The sequence below is a fragment of the Hakea prostrata genome, chromosome 4 (assembly GCF_041222555.1).
Source record: "Hakea prostrata isolate BN-2017 chromosome 4, UWA_Hpros_2, whole genome shotgun sequence".
Taxonomy (NCBI): Eukaryota; Viridiplantae; Streptophyta; class Magnoliopsida; order Proteales; family Proteaceae; genus Hakea; species Hakea prostrata.
The window spans coordinates 50,462,932-50,475,998 of record NC_142603.1 but is presented as its reverse complement, the minus strand read 5'-3'; the positions used below and the strand labels follow the sequence as shown (position 1 = coordinate 50,475,998).

At 39.0% G+C, this 13,067-nt stretch overlaps 2 protein-coding genes across 2 annotated transcripts; one reads left to right on the top strand and one right to left on the bottom strand.

Annotated features, from left to right (window-relative positions):
* The first annotated feature begins 3,013 nt into the window (after positions 1-3,013).
* Positions 3,014-8,746, top strand: LOC149019399 (26S proteasome non-ATPase regulatory subunit 7 homolog A-like). The gene is made up of 10 exons (XM_089153412.1): positions 3,014-3,382; positions 3,902-3,994; positions 4,103-4,184; positions 5,957-6,053; positions 6,269-6,344; positions 6,501-6,559; positions 6,736-6,858; positions 7,697-7,775; positions 8,198-8,265; positions 8,471-8,746. The coding sequence occupies exons 1-10, from the start codon at positions 3,196-3,198 to the stop codon at positions 8,540-8,542; spliced, it is 936 nt and encodes a 311-aa protein (XP_089009538.1). The 5' UTR covers positions 3,014-3,195; the 3' UTR covers positions 8,543-8,746.
* Positions 8,747-9,876: 1,130 nt separating this feature from the next.
* On the bottom strand, positions 9,877-11,321 carry LOC149019398 (wall-associated receptor kinase carboxy-terminal protein). Its single transcript, XM_089151021.1, has 2 exons — positions 10,290-11,321; positions 9,877-10,201 (listed from the first exon to the last, which is right to left on the bottom strand). Exons 1-2 carry the CDS (start codon positions 11,161-11,163, stop codon positions 10,068-10,070), a joined length of 1,008 nt encoding a protein of 335 aa, XP_089007147.1. The 5' UTR covers positions 11,164-11,321; the 3' UTR covers positions 9,877-10,067.
* Between the last annotated feature and the right edge of the window lie 1,746 nt (positions 11,322-13,067).

The window sequence follows — 13,067 nt, the reverse complement described above, 5'->3', positions numbered from 1 at the left end:
CAGCGGAGAGACTGCAAAGGCTGAGTCTCTCCGCCTCAACCGGTAGGATGGTGGAGGGCATTTAGCGTCGACAACGGCTAGGGTTTCTTGAGTTCCTTCAAAGGCGCCGCTCTTTAATCGAAGTGAAATCATGGCAATTCATTTTGCAAGCATATGAAAGTGAGGGAGAAGGCTATGCCAACATCAATAGAGATACTACATTCATCATGGGTATTACCATTCAATGTTATGGGTTGTCAAGCTAGAGAAATGAGATGGTATAGCCTGCAGAGGCTTGAAGTCTAGTGGTTATAGATATTTGCATTATTTTTTCTTTTTGAGCCAAAGATATTTGCATTGAATGTATAGTTTTATTCTCGGGTTTTACACTTTTACCCACCCAAAAAAAAAAAAAACTCTAGGGTTTATTAACTCCTTCATGAAACAAGAGAAGTATACTCTCCGTGAAAAACCAGTAAACTATTGGAAGTAAACTACTCAGGATGTGAGGTTTGAAGTTGTATCTCTTGCAACATTTTTTCCTCGCTCGATTAACCTAACTCAAACCGATAATAAACTCCATTGCAAAATGAGTGATGAATAATTTCAAGCAATACAGAGGGAAATAATATTCTGAGCACGTTAATTCACACCAGATAGACATTCATCAAGTTTTTCATGTTAACAAGTGCTCCGAACACCAAAATTAGCAGCTAGAATAACGTTAATGGAGTTTGTTTCAGACCGCAACTTGCAGATCCGCCAAAGTTCGCTCCTTTCACTGATAAAACGAATAGAAACCAATTAATTAGTATGCAAAAAAAAGCTTCAGTGTTGCATCTTCGTGAAAATGGAAATTGTTGGTGAAGGAACTTACCGAAGTTACCACAATCTCTAGTGGCGTTGGAAGATGTAGAGGAAATGCTAAGCATCCCTAATAATTTAATATTATTAATATTAGGGGGTAACTTAGAGTGGCTCTAATAATCTCTCAAACATCTAACAATTCTAAGCTATTAGCTATTAAGAAACTATGCTCCAAAATACAAATCTAATCCTATATTTAGTAGCTTCTTTACCATACTCGTCCATGGTGTGGGAACCCTAGACTTCCTATCACCATACCTAAGTACTGATGCAACATCACTTACGAGGGATGCTTTAATTAAACCCTTGTCCCCTTATCACTACAATTGGGCTATAGTTCAGTGCGTCATTTATTTCTGGGGAATGCCTAGGATGGTCAGTACAATCCATGTAAAAGGGTTTGACTAGTTTGTTTGAGATCCTTCACAAAGCACGAACTTGGATGAAATTTCATATAAACATCATTATCACGAATAAATTTATTCACATAGAGCAAATTTTTAGTAATAGAAAAGAACATATTTAGCACTTTAGATATAGTAAGAATTTTGGAAAGTGTTCAAGAGAAGCACTTCCAATATTTTTTATATGCAAACCTGAGCCATTACCAATGTGAAGTTGATCAATACCATGGTAAGGCATTGTTGTATCCATATGGGTTACATTGGATGTAACATGATGAGTGGCACTTGAGTCGGGTACCAAGAATTCAGCTTAGAGGCATTGTCATCTAGTGCATAGCGAAAATAACATTACTCCGCTGTATGATTATTTTTGTTGCATGTCAACCACGATTGTAGTAACTTCGAGCTCGTCCTCTACCATAGATGTGAAAAGGGGCCATGATTTTAGTTAGTGGGTGGGGGTTGAGCTAGTGGATAGATTAACTTCTAATGAAGGCAAGTCAAGTTGTTGTCTTGTTTGATCTTTGAAGATTCTTGATTTAATAAAAAACCTATGAAATCATCAAGGGGAAGAGGGTCAAGACAGAAGGTAATTGAAGTAGCAAATGATTCATATTCATGACCTAGGCCACGAAGCATTTTGAAGATAATATCAGTAGCGGCAAGATGATCAACAATAGATTTAATCTTCCGAACATATTCAGCCATAGAAGAGTGGCCTTTGGGAATTTGCAAAAGTTGGTATTTCAATTACATTATGCGGGTTAGGAATGGAGGTTGATGTGGTGGAGGGATTGAATATGGTTTGAGGAATAGCTGGATTGGTTCCATTGACATAACCATAAAAGTTATGTGCATGAAGTAGAAGGAGAAATTTGTTGGTAGGTGAAAGAAGAAGCCATGGCAATGGTGGAGTTGGTTTGAAGTTGGTCCTGAAGTTAGAATTTCGTTTGAGAGAGAATTCTTCTACACTCAGATTAGTGAAAGGAAAATAAATATTAATATTATATGAATTACAATTCAAATATTTGATTGAACGAGAACTTATTCTACAATCAAACTCTACAGGTTGATGATGGTGGAGGGATAACTGAATATGGTCTTGATCGGAATTGGAGATTGGTTCCATTGACATAACCATGAATGTTATGTGAATTTGAAATAGAAGGAGAAATCTTGTTGGTAGGTAATGAATAAATAACAATCCATGGCAATGGTGGAAACTTGGTCTGAAGATTGATAATATTAACTGGAAAATAAAAAACACAAACAATGGTAGGAGTTGGTCCAATGGTGGGATTACCAAATAAAAAAGCGATACCAAGTTAGAATTTTTTGAAAATGAGTTTTCTTCTTTACTCTCTTTCGTGAGTGGAAAATGAATATTAATATTAGTATGAATTACAATTCAAATATTTGAATTTGAACTACATCCGATTTACAATCAAACTCTACAACTTGTAGGTACTTTAACTATAACTCAAACTCTTCTTGATCGGTTGGAGATAAGATCAATCGATGATAGAGCTAGTTACGATGAATTTTAATTTAAATTTGAAATTTAGAAACTTATCCTTTACATAAGAAAATAAATAAATAACAACCTATTCAAAGTAGAAACTTCTTAAATTGATAATATTAACTAGAAAATAAAAAACACAAAAAATTAGAAATTATTAATTTTTTTATTACCATATAAAAAAATACGTATATAAATTTGAAAATGAGTTTTCATGATTTTCTCTCTTTCTTTCATGATTTAGTCGGGGGCGATGATCCGGATTCTAATATTATAGGGTTATTACGGCGCTGAGCCCCTGAATCCCTGATTGCCAAGTTCAAAAGTCCCCGTTGTACCCTTCTGCAAGCTGCTATTCCAAGTTTCACAGACGCATCGGCTTCAAAATTCAGTTGCAGAAAAGTGAGCCTCCGGAACTAGATCGCTATGGATGTAATCAAGACACAGCAAATCTCGGCAAGACTGATCGATAAAGTTATCGTTCACCCGCTTGTTCTTCTCAGTATAGTTGATCATTACAACAGAGTCGCTAGGGATACTAAGAAGCGCGTTATTGGTGTTCTACTAGGTAGCTCCTCGAAGGGAATTGTTGATGTCACCAACAGCTATGCAGGTTCAGTACTCAAACTTTGGTTCTATATTCTCATTGTTTTCCTCTTCTATTGATCTTCTTTTTTTGGAGTCTTACATGTTTGATATCTCTACTTCGTTTGCCCTTTATACTGGTCAATTTTATATATCGTCAGTTTCTTTTTTCTCTTATCTTCTTTTCCCTCTGGAAAACTCGCTGGAAAACTAATCCTGAATGGTGTTCTTATAGAATTGTGGAAACCGTTGCATTCGAGGTTTTTGTCGATGCTTTCATTTGCATGAGAAAATTAGGGTTTGACATCGTCGCGGTAGAAGCATTCCTTGTAGCCTTTTTTTTTTCCCAATTTTTGTTAGAAATTATTTTATTACTCGTATAACTGGCAGTCATCACTTGTAAAGCTATGTAAATTCATGCTTGAGATGGTTTTTACCTAATTATAGAAGTTGTGGGACAGTAATTTGAATTTACTTCTTTGTTCTCATGTGCATGGCGGGGTTTAATTATTATTTTTTTCTAAATGTTTAAATCTCAAATTTGCAGTTCCTTTTGAAGAAGATGATAAGGACCCAAGCATCTGGTTTCTTGATCACAACTACCATGAAGCAATGTTCTCCATGTTCAAGAGAATAAATGGTATTCTTGTTATGATCCATCCTGTATGATTATTATGGATCACATCTGATAGATAGAATCTGCTGGCTGTTTTCATTGTATAACCTAATCTTCAAATATGTTTGCCAGCAAAGGAGCACGTTGTTGGTTGGTACAGTACAGGTCCAAAACTGCGGGAAAATGACTTGGATATTCATGTACTTTTCCATGAGTAAGAAAAGAAAATCTTTGCTTCCAGTGAACATAATAATACAGATGTATGATATATTGACATCTTCTGTTGGCATCTTACAATTGATGACATAACCCCCCCCCCCCATCCAAACCCACTGTCCCTGTTTTTAGTTTTATTTTTATGATTGACTTATTTGTAGTTGCTCATTGTTACATGATTACGCTTATAAGCTTTGCTGTGTTGTTGTCACTTTATTGAACACAAACTTGGAAATCTTGGGATCGTGGGTCTTAGTTCAATAGTAAAGTTGCTCCAGTCTGATTGGTTCAAGTCTAGAATCGTCTTCGCTGTGGAAGCAGGGGTTATTCTGCTTACATTATGACCATTCCATACTCACAGTTTCTGTTCTAGCACTGAATGCTTCCTTACTCATAGATTTTTTGGCTTACCTGTGTAGCAAAGCTTCAAATTTCAAATTTCTCCCCCTTTTGCCTTCTGCCAATGCTGAAATTTTTGGGTAATATCAGACAAAAACTCAGCTTTAAACAATGCTACCTGGCCATGTTTGTCTGATTTGGATATCCTTGTTATGTTAGAACATGTCCTACCTCCTCCTATAGTTGTGTTAGAATAGCCGGTGCACAAGGTTCCGCCACTACTGTGTCTAGAAGTTCAAAACGTATGCAGCCTTACCCTGCTATTCTTAGAGAGGCTGTTCCCAAACTTCTGATTTCTTTGTCACATTGGGGCATCCTTTTCAATTGAACCAAGGCTCACCCTTAGTATTCCGTATGCGTATACCACAGTATTAGTTAGCAGCAACAAGGAAGTTTTGTGCATGACATACATCTTATTTGATTTTACATACTGGAAGAAAAAACCTCTCCTTTTCCCTTGAGTGACTGAGCTACCACCCAATTCTCAGTTGACTGAATGTCACTGTCTAAACTGATTACTTGGTTTGAGCTCATAGATTGTCCTTTTCTGTTCCAGTCTAATTAGGGCCATATTAAATCGTAAGAGCTCACGGTTTTCCTAGTTCTTCAACATAATCATGTTCTGCTTTCCTTTGGGCGTTTAAAATCTTCAACTTGTACTGTATTTTTAGTTGAGTCTTTACAACTGGTCTTCATGCATGGTCATGTGTTTCCAGCTGTTTGTGATATTCTTTGAGTTTATTTTTAAGTTCAAATGCATTTATATCTTGATTGATATATCCTTCCTAACAATCTTTACATGGTAAAAAAATGGAATGGAACTTATAAAATTTGAGGAGAAAAGGTCTATATTGGGGTTTGTCATGTTTTACTATGATTTTTTTTTGGAGGGGGGGGGAGTGTACTCTGCTTTGGAGTGAGTCGAGTGACTCACGCCTTTAGATACAAGTCCTGAGAAAAGCCCACTGTAAAAAGGCCACTGCACCTTCAATGAAAGGTGGAAATTCACCTCCATTGAGTCTTCTGCATGTGCTCCCAATGGCTCCTTCCTATGGAGAAAATTCTTCCTTTATTATTATTTAATTATTGTAATTGTTATTGTTATATTTTCTGGAAGAGCTAGGACGTTTGTTATGAATGGATTGATTATTTAATAACCCAGCGGAAAGAAGTGGCTTCTTTTGTATGCATGGGATTTTCTAGTATTATTGTGTATCCAACTGTTGTCTTCTTGGTCCTTCCTCATGCATCATAATATCATTATAGTTGGAATGTCCTTCATGTGACATTTGTTATAAGTCTGTTGACACTGTGAATTGGTGACATTGGTAATTCAGTTCTCTTATTGTGGTCTTCATTATGATATTGTAGCTATGTTCCAAATCCTGTGTTGGTTATTATTGATGTCCAACCGGAGGAACTAGGAATACCCACCAAAGCTTACTATGCTGTTGAAGAGGTTAAAGAGGTGAGTTAAATCATATTTCCTTCCTTGATAGTAATACCTTTCCCCCTTATGTTATACCGTGGTTTAAAACTTAATATATCTGTTTTTTAACTGATTTCAAGATGATGAATAAAATTACCAGTTGACTGGTGCAATTTTTTTCTTTGGGGGGGGGGGGGGGGGATGTATCCTGCCTCAATATACTGCTTATTGCGAGTTTCTGCTTGGTTATTCAGAATGCAACTCAGAAAAGCCAGAAAGTGTTTGTGCATGCGCCTTCTGAAATTGCTGCTCATGAAGTAGAGGAAATTGGTATGCCACGACTCTACACTTCATTTTACTTCCAACCCTCTCCCTTCTATCTCTCCCTCCTCTCCTTCTCTCCTTCTAAATATTTGAAAATTTCCTGATATCTTTTTTTGTTGATTCACATAATGTTAACTGAATCCATTTGTCGCTATTAAATAGGAGTAGAGCATTTGCTCAGGGATGTGAAGGATACGACAATTAGTACCCTTGCAACAGAGGTTATTTTCTTTGCCCCAATCATACAGTTGACATACTTGTTACCCTTCTATGTATACATTTTTGGATGCTTTTCTTTCATGAAATTGGGCAAGGAAAAGGAGGAACATGAGGCATTAATTTCTATAGATTTCAACATATTTTAACAAATTAATGATCCAGTACTGGTATACTACAGGTGTCAGGGAAACTTGCAGCTTTAAGGGGCCTGGATGCACGGCTCGCAGAGATATATTCCTATCTTGATTGCGTTATTGATGGAAAACTCCCCCTAAATCATGAAATTCTGTATCATCTGCAGGTACATGTTTTCTTTTATTATATTTGATTTGATTTGGTTGCATCTTAATGATTGGAGCATATATCACCTAGGTTTACTTTGTTTAATATTTTCTCTCTCATGCACACACTTACATTGATTATAGGCTTTTTGTTATGAGCTGAGCTGGTCAATTGCTTATTGATTTCTCTTGATTTTATCAATTCTGGGAAGTAGTAAGGAAGCTAGGTGTCATATTTTTAAGCTTGTCAGCTTAGTGGTGAAATCTGAAGGTATATTTTTTTATTTCTTGGTGTTATGGGATGTTACAATACTCCAAACATTATGTAAAATCAATCAATCCATGCCGAGTGATCAGGGTATACCCTGTCTTCGAAACACTAATGAGTACATTGTTCATTTGTTTAAGACTTAGATGGTCACTTTGACTGCTTTTTGAGTCATTGAAGGCCAAAAACAGGGGGGAATCAGAAGTGAAGGGAACCATTTTCTGGCAGTGAGAATAGCAGGATGAGTACAATAAATATTACCAAGGGAAAATTGAATAACTTATTTAAAGACATGAGCTATTTGATTGAGAACATAAAGACCATTTTCTTAATCAACCTTCAAATCATGGCATAGTTTTGTTAACAGATGTTTAGAATATGCTTGTTTACTATGTTGTTCTCTAATGGGAAGCCTGGGAGGTAAATCACCTTTGGTCCACCATATATATGCTGTACATGCTACAAAAAACATCTGATAGTGAACTTCCTTGAAAGCAACATCATATTAGCCTGCTACTGTTCAAAGGTTTTTGATAAATGTTCTTTTTGGTCTTATAATTCTAGTATACCTTGGTTGTTTTTCTTATTAGGATGTATTCAACCTTCTGCCAAATCTCAATGTGGCTGAGTTGATCAAGTCTTTTGCAGGTAAGGAAACACACGCATATAGTTTTACCCTTTTTTGGGGCCGTGGGGGGGGGGGGGGGGTTTAGAATAGAATGCTACCTGGTCTTACACCTGCATCCAGACTGAGCAGGGGGTGTACTTACTGTCCTGCACCCCATTAGAAGGCATCATAATTACCCACCTAGCTATGTTTGGGTACAACACATGACTGGGTAGCTCCTTTCTCCTGGGAGAATGTAGGTGTTTAACTTTGTCTGGTCTGGGCTGGTTATTTTGGAGCTTACATATTTACTTTGTATTTGCAGGGGGGGAGAATAGAATGCACCGGCCACCGCCCGCAGTGAAGACAGGGGGGGCCGCCCCCAAGAAGGGAAAACCCCCGGGGGGGGGGGGGGGGCGGGGGAATGATATGTTAACTTGTTGGGGGCGGGGGCACAATACGAGGAGAGGAGACAAAAGATAAGATGGGGTTATTTATCTATCTTCCCTAATCCGGAGTGTAATTGCCCTCCATAACCTGATAAACAACAAGGTAATATGCTTGCTTCTTTTTCTAAAATTTACAGTTCAGCGTTACCGATCACATGACATGAACTTTTAGGCGAAATTTAGATGTAGAGGTCAATATCCTGGCTCTATATATACATAAAGATTAAGAGGGTGTGGTTTATGATGTGCCCTTCCTTCTTTGGTATGCTGGGAGTATCATGATTTTTTATCTGGGGATTTGATTTCAGATGCTTAACAAAGAGCATGAGAAAGCTGAAGATGCAAAGCCAGCAACTATACCACCCACAACTGCGAGCTGAAAACAGGGTCTCCCACAATGGAGCTCATTCTTCAGGTGCATAGGGTACCTCTTATTTTCCAGTGGATTCCCTGCCATAACTGCTGGAGTAGAGAAAGCATGAATCTGAATCCGTTTAGTAGTTGTAGTATCACACCCACTTTCATTGTCATTTCATTCTTAGCAATCATTTTTGTCCCTACTTTTTTCTTCTTTTTTTTTTTTGGGTGGGGGGGGGGGGTGTTGGGAGGGTTTGTTGGTATGGATCAAGGCTGTCTTTTTTTTTTTTTTTTTTTTTGGTAATCATGAAAATGTAGCTTTGAAAGTTGGAAGGATATTTCCCGTCCATTTTAAGTTGATAGGTGTGTTTCTGGGAATTATATAGTACATATTTTTCCTTTTTTAACCATTTTTTTTTCCTCCCGTTTTACCATTGAGCCCTGTGTGAGTGATATTGTTTCCCTCACTAGTGCAGTAGGAGAGGTTCTTCCCAAAGTGGCAGCGTGGGAGAACCCTTTCCTGTTAAGTCATATCCCATAATAATGACATGACATGTGAGTTCACCAAAAATAATATAAAGGCAATAAGCCGCCCATTCGGACCGCTGGGTTTGTATCAGACCGAACCAAACTGAGAAACACGCTTTATGAGGTTGGGTTTGCTTTAATTTGATTTTTTTTAATGAGAGGTTAATGCCAGCCTCTAATCGGACGGCTGGCTGCACGGTCAAGCGCATTAATGAGGCACTACTGAAACAAAATTGAATACGACCTGATCTTTGTACGGCCGTGCATTTTCATCATCGTAAGGCAATGACATAGTTCCTGGTACTCTGAAGTATTAATTTTCAGTTAGCAAACTATTTTTGCCCCTCACTGAATCTTCTTTGGAGGATCTGGATTATTTAAACAGGGAGCTACTCTAGTGAGAGGAGATTTTTGGGTCTTAATGTATGACAAAGCTAATTATAGGGAGAGTCCCTATGCAAGGAGAGTGTTGGGCACAATGTCTCAGCGAAAAAAAGTTATAATGCGAAAGTTGAGCACATAGTGCATTGTGCCGTGTGGAAGTGTAGGAGATAATCGGGGAGCCAGTCTTGGGTGGTGAGTCTGATGACAGGCTTCTGTGCGGTGGTATATAGCAATTCATTTTGCAAGCATATGCAAGTGTGGGTGGAAAGCCTTGCCAACATCAATAGAGATGCTACATTCATTATGGGCATTACATTCAATGTTATTGTTAAGCTAGAGAGATGAGATGGTATAGCCTGAGGCTTGAGGTCTGGTGGTAATAGGAAATTCTAGGGTTTTACCCCACCAAAATAAAAAAAAACTCTAGAGTTTATAAACTCCATGAAGCAAGAGAAGCTCTCCGTCGAAAACCAGTAAACTTTTGGAATCATACTGGATGTGAGGTATGATGTGTTAGCAACAGTTTTTCCTCGCTCGATTAACCTAACTTGAACCGATAATAAACTCCATTGCAAAATGAGTGATGAATAATTTCAAGCAATACAGAGAGGGAACTGATATTCTGAGCACGATAATTCATACCACATAGATATTCATCAAGTTTTTCATGTTAACAAGTGCTCCAAACACCAAAGTTAGCAGCTGGAGCAACGTTAATGGAGATTGTTTCAGACCCCAACTTGCAGATCCGCCAAAGTTCGCTCCTTTCACTGATAAAACGAATAGAAACCAATTAATTAGTATGCAAAAACCGCTTTAGTGTTCGTGAAAATGGAAATTGTTGGTGAAGGAACTTACCGAAGTTACCGCAATCTCTAGTAGCGTTGGAAGATGTAGAGCAAATGCAAAGCATCCCTTCCGTCTCTGTATCGAAGCCGCAAGTACCACCGGATCGCTGGCACCGGTCGCAGCCGACGTTGGGAACCGTGTAGGTGAGCTTCATCCCATAAGACCAGTCTAGCGGTACAACACCCTTGAGATTATCCGTGTCGTACACGGTCGTGTAATGCGTACAGTCAAGTATGTTCATGCTCATAAGCTTCACTGTATCGTAACCTGTGAAGCAACATGGAGGAGGAGGATTGAGAGAGATAGAAGGATGTGGAGGAGACGTTGTGTTAGACAAGAAAGGGTTGGGGTAGGGGTTGATAATAGCAGGCGGAGGAGGACTAAGAGTGTGGTACTGCTGAAAGATTTTGAAAGAAGTGCAGGCACCGTAGAGTTCATCGCATGAGTGGCCGGAGAAATTGAAACAGAGTGAACGGTAGTGGTTGAGAACAGGGGAGTCGATAGAGCAATTGAGAAGAGCAAAAACGGTATCAGAAGAGGGTGGCATCACAACCGATTGGATCTCCGACATTACGAAATCATGGTGGGGCTGAAGCATCGAACATGTGGACATTGCTGGATCGAATATCACCATTGTCTGCTTCTCGTAATCGATTGATCGGACCTTATAGGAGCCTGACGGAGTGAGTAGGAACAGATCGCCGCTGCAATTCATCATTTTCCGGTAATGTGGTGCACCACAGCCATCGTCTACTCCAAATGGGTAGTTTATGGCTATACCTCCACATAAGCTACGGCACAAGATAGGTGGGCTCAAGCTCTGCACGGCCGTAAACTCAAACACAAAGATGACTAACCACAACAGTCGAACACAAACCTGCATTTTTAATGGAGAACCGAGACTTTCTTACTGAGTGATGGTAGTTCTGAGTGGAGCTTCGGCTTTGGTTACTTGGTATGAATGAACCAGACGCATGATGCTCTCTTCTTCCGTGATTTCCTCCATAGGGATTAGAGCCATTCGAGCGCTCTGTTCTGTTTAGTGACTTTTTTGACTATCTTGTCCACTTTCGTCTATTATTATCACATGCTCTCTGGTTTTCCCCCCTCTGCACCATTTTCTCTTGCTGTGAAATATAATGTGAGACCCACAAGTTTGAAACAACGGTGGAGGCATTGGCTCCATAACCAAGGCAGTAAGCTGTACACCATTGAACTGGTTGATTAACACCTTTTTCCTTTTCTTACTCGGAAGTTCTAGTACATTTGTGCAGGAAATAAAAAAGATCGCTTTTTTTATCAATGTGAAAGGTCCAAAAGATGAGAAATGGTAGCATTTGTTAGGAGATTTCTTCACTGCCAAAGTTCGGCCAAGGAAGCGTATTTCATCGCAATACTTGACGAAATCTACGTACTTCAATTTAGAGAATCTCTTTCTCTTCCTGCAAAAGAAAAGTAATCACAATCACCAACACCCCATCATTTGTTATGGAACAGAAAGTTCGGCTTTTATGGAAAAAAGTGATCTTTATGAGGGCCCATCGATGCCACCACCTCCGGTTCTGTTTCACAACCTCGAAATTTTGAAACGGCAATCCCGTTTTTCTTCCCTGTTATCTTCTATACTTGCTTTCCAGAAGCTGTAGGATTTTGAGACTTCCAATCATATTGGTTGGTTTGCCATGTTAGGGTAGAGAAGATAATAGATTCCGGTTCGGTGTGGCTGTGGATAGGAGAGAGGGGAGAAAGTCATTTCTCTCCTTCTAGGCCGGCTACTATGCTCGTGTGGATTATTACGTATAATTTAAATATGCAGATAACGGGTAGATACACCCTTCACTCAAGAAGATTCGAACGGTCGATCTCATGTTGTGAAGCGTTGGTCTTTGGCAATTGAGGCAATCCCTTAAAGTTCTTCAAAACCAAGGTTTAGGAACTGAGTGTTATGACATTCAAAATTGGTGGATAACTAGCCCGAGTACTCAATGGTCGGGATGGCCTATACCCACTCGGGGAAAGGTATGAATAATCTCCTCCCTCAAGAAAAGGCATGGAGAAACCCACCCCTTGGGGAAAGGCATGGAGAACCTTCCCCCCCCCCCCTCCTAGGGAAATGTACGAAGAACCCCTAGCAAGGTAAGTATGAAGGATCCCTATCGGGGAAGCAAGCACTCCAAATCTGGAGAACCACGTTAGAAGAATTCTTCGAAGAAATACTAAGTCAAAGTAGCCAATTATGAAAGTAACCGCCCCATATATCCACCACGAAACATGGGGGAGTGACTTTTGGAGTAACGACTCCGTTAGAGTCCATCAAGGGAATCGCTAAGGAAAAGGAACATACTTCCTAAGGAAACTCGCTCCACTCTTCATTAAATGGACAAAATCTACAGAGAAACCGCCTCAAGGTAATCTCTATATAAACTTAACTCTAGAGACTCACAAGGGACGAAGAACTATCTACTACTATTTTTTACACTTTGAGAACCCCTTTCAAATCCTTTCATTGTGAGCGCAAGTCTATCACCTATTCGCGTAACGTTGAAGAAGCACCTAAGAGCATGGTAAAAAATTCGAGGAAAACTCAAGTTTCGACCGGGTGAAAATGGGAAACTAAGGTGGAAACTTGGAAAATTTTGAGGAAACCGAGGACTTTTCCGTACAAGTTTTGACAGGTTTTAGAGAGTATTTTGGGGTGGGATCCTGTATTTAAGCTAATTAGAGTATAAATAATACATTTGTTATATTTTGCTAAAAAAATCAATGTAGACATGTCATTCAATGTAC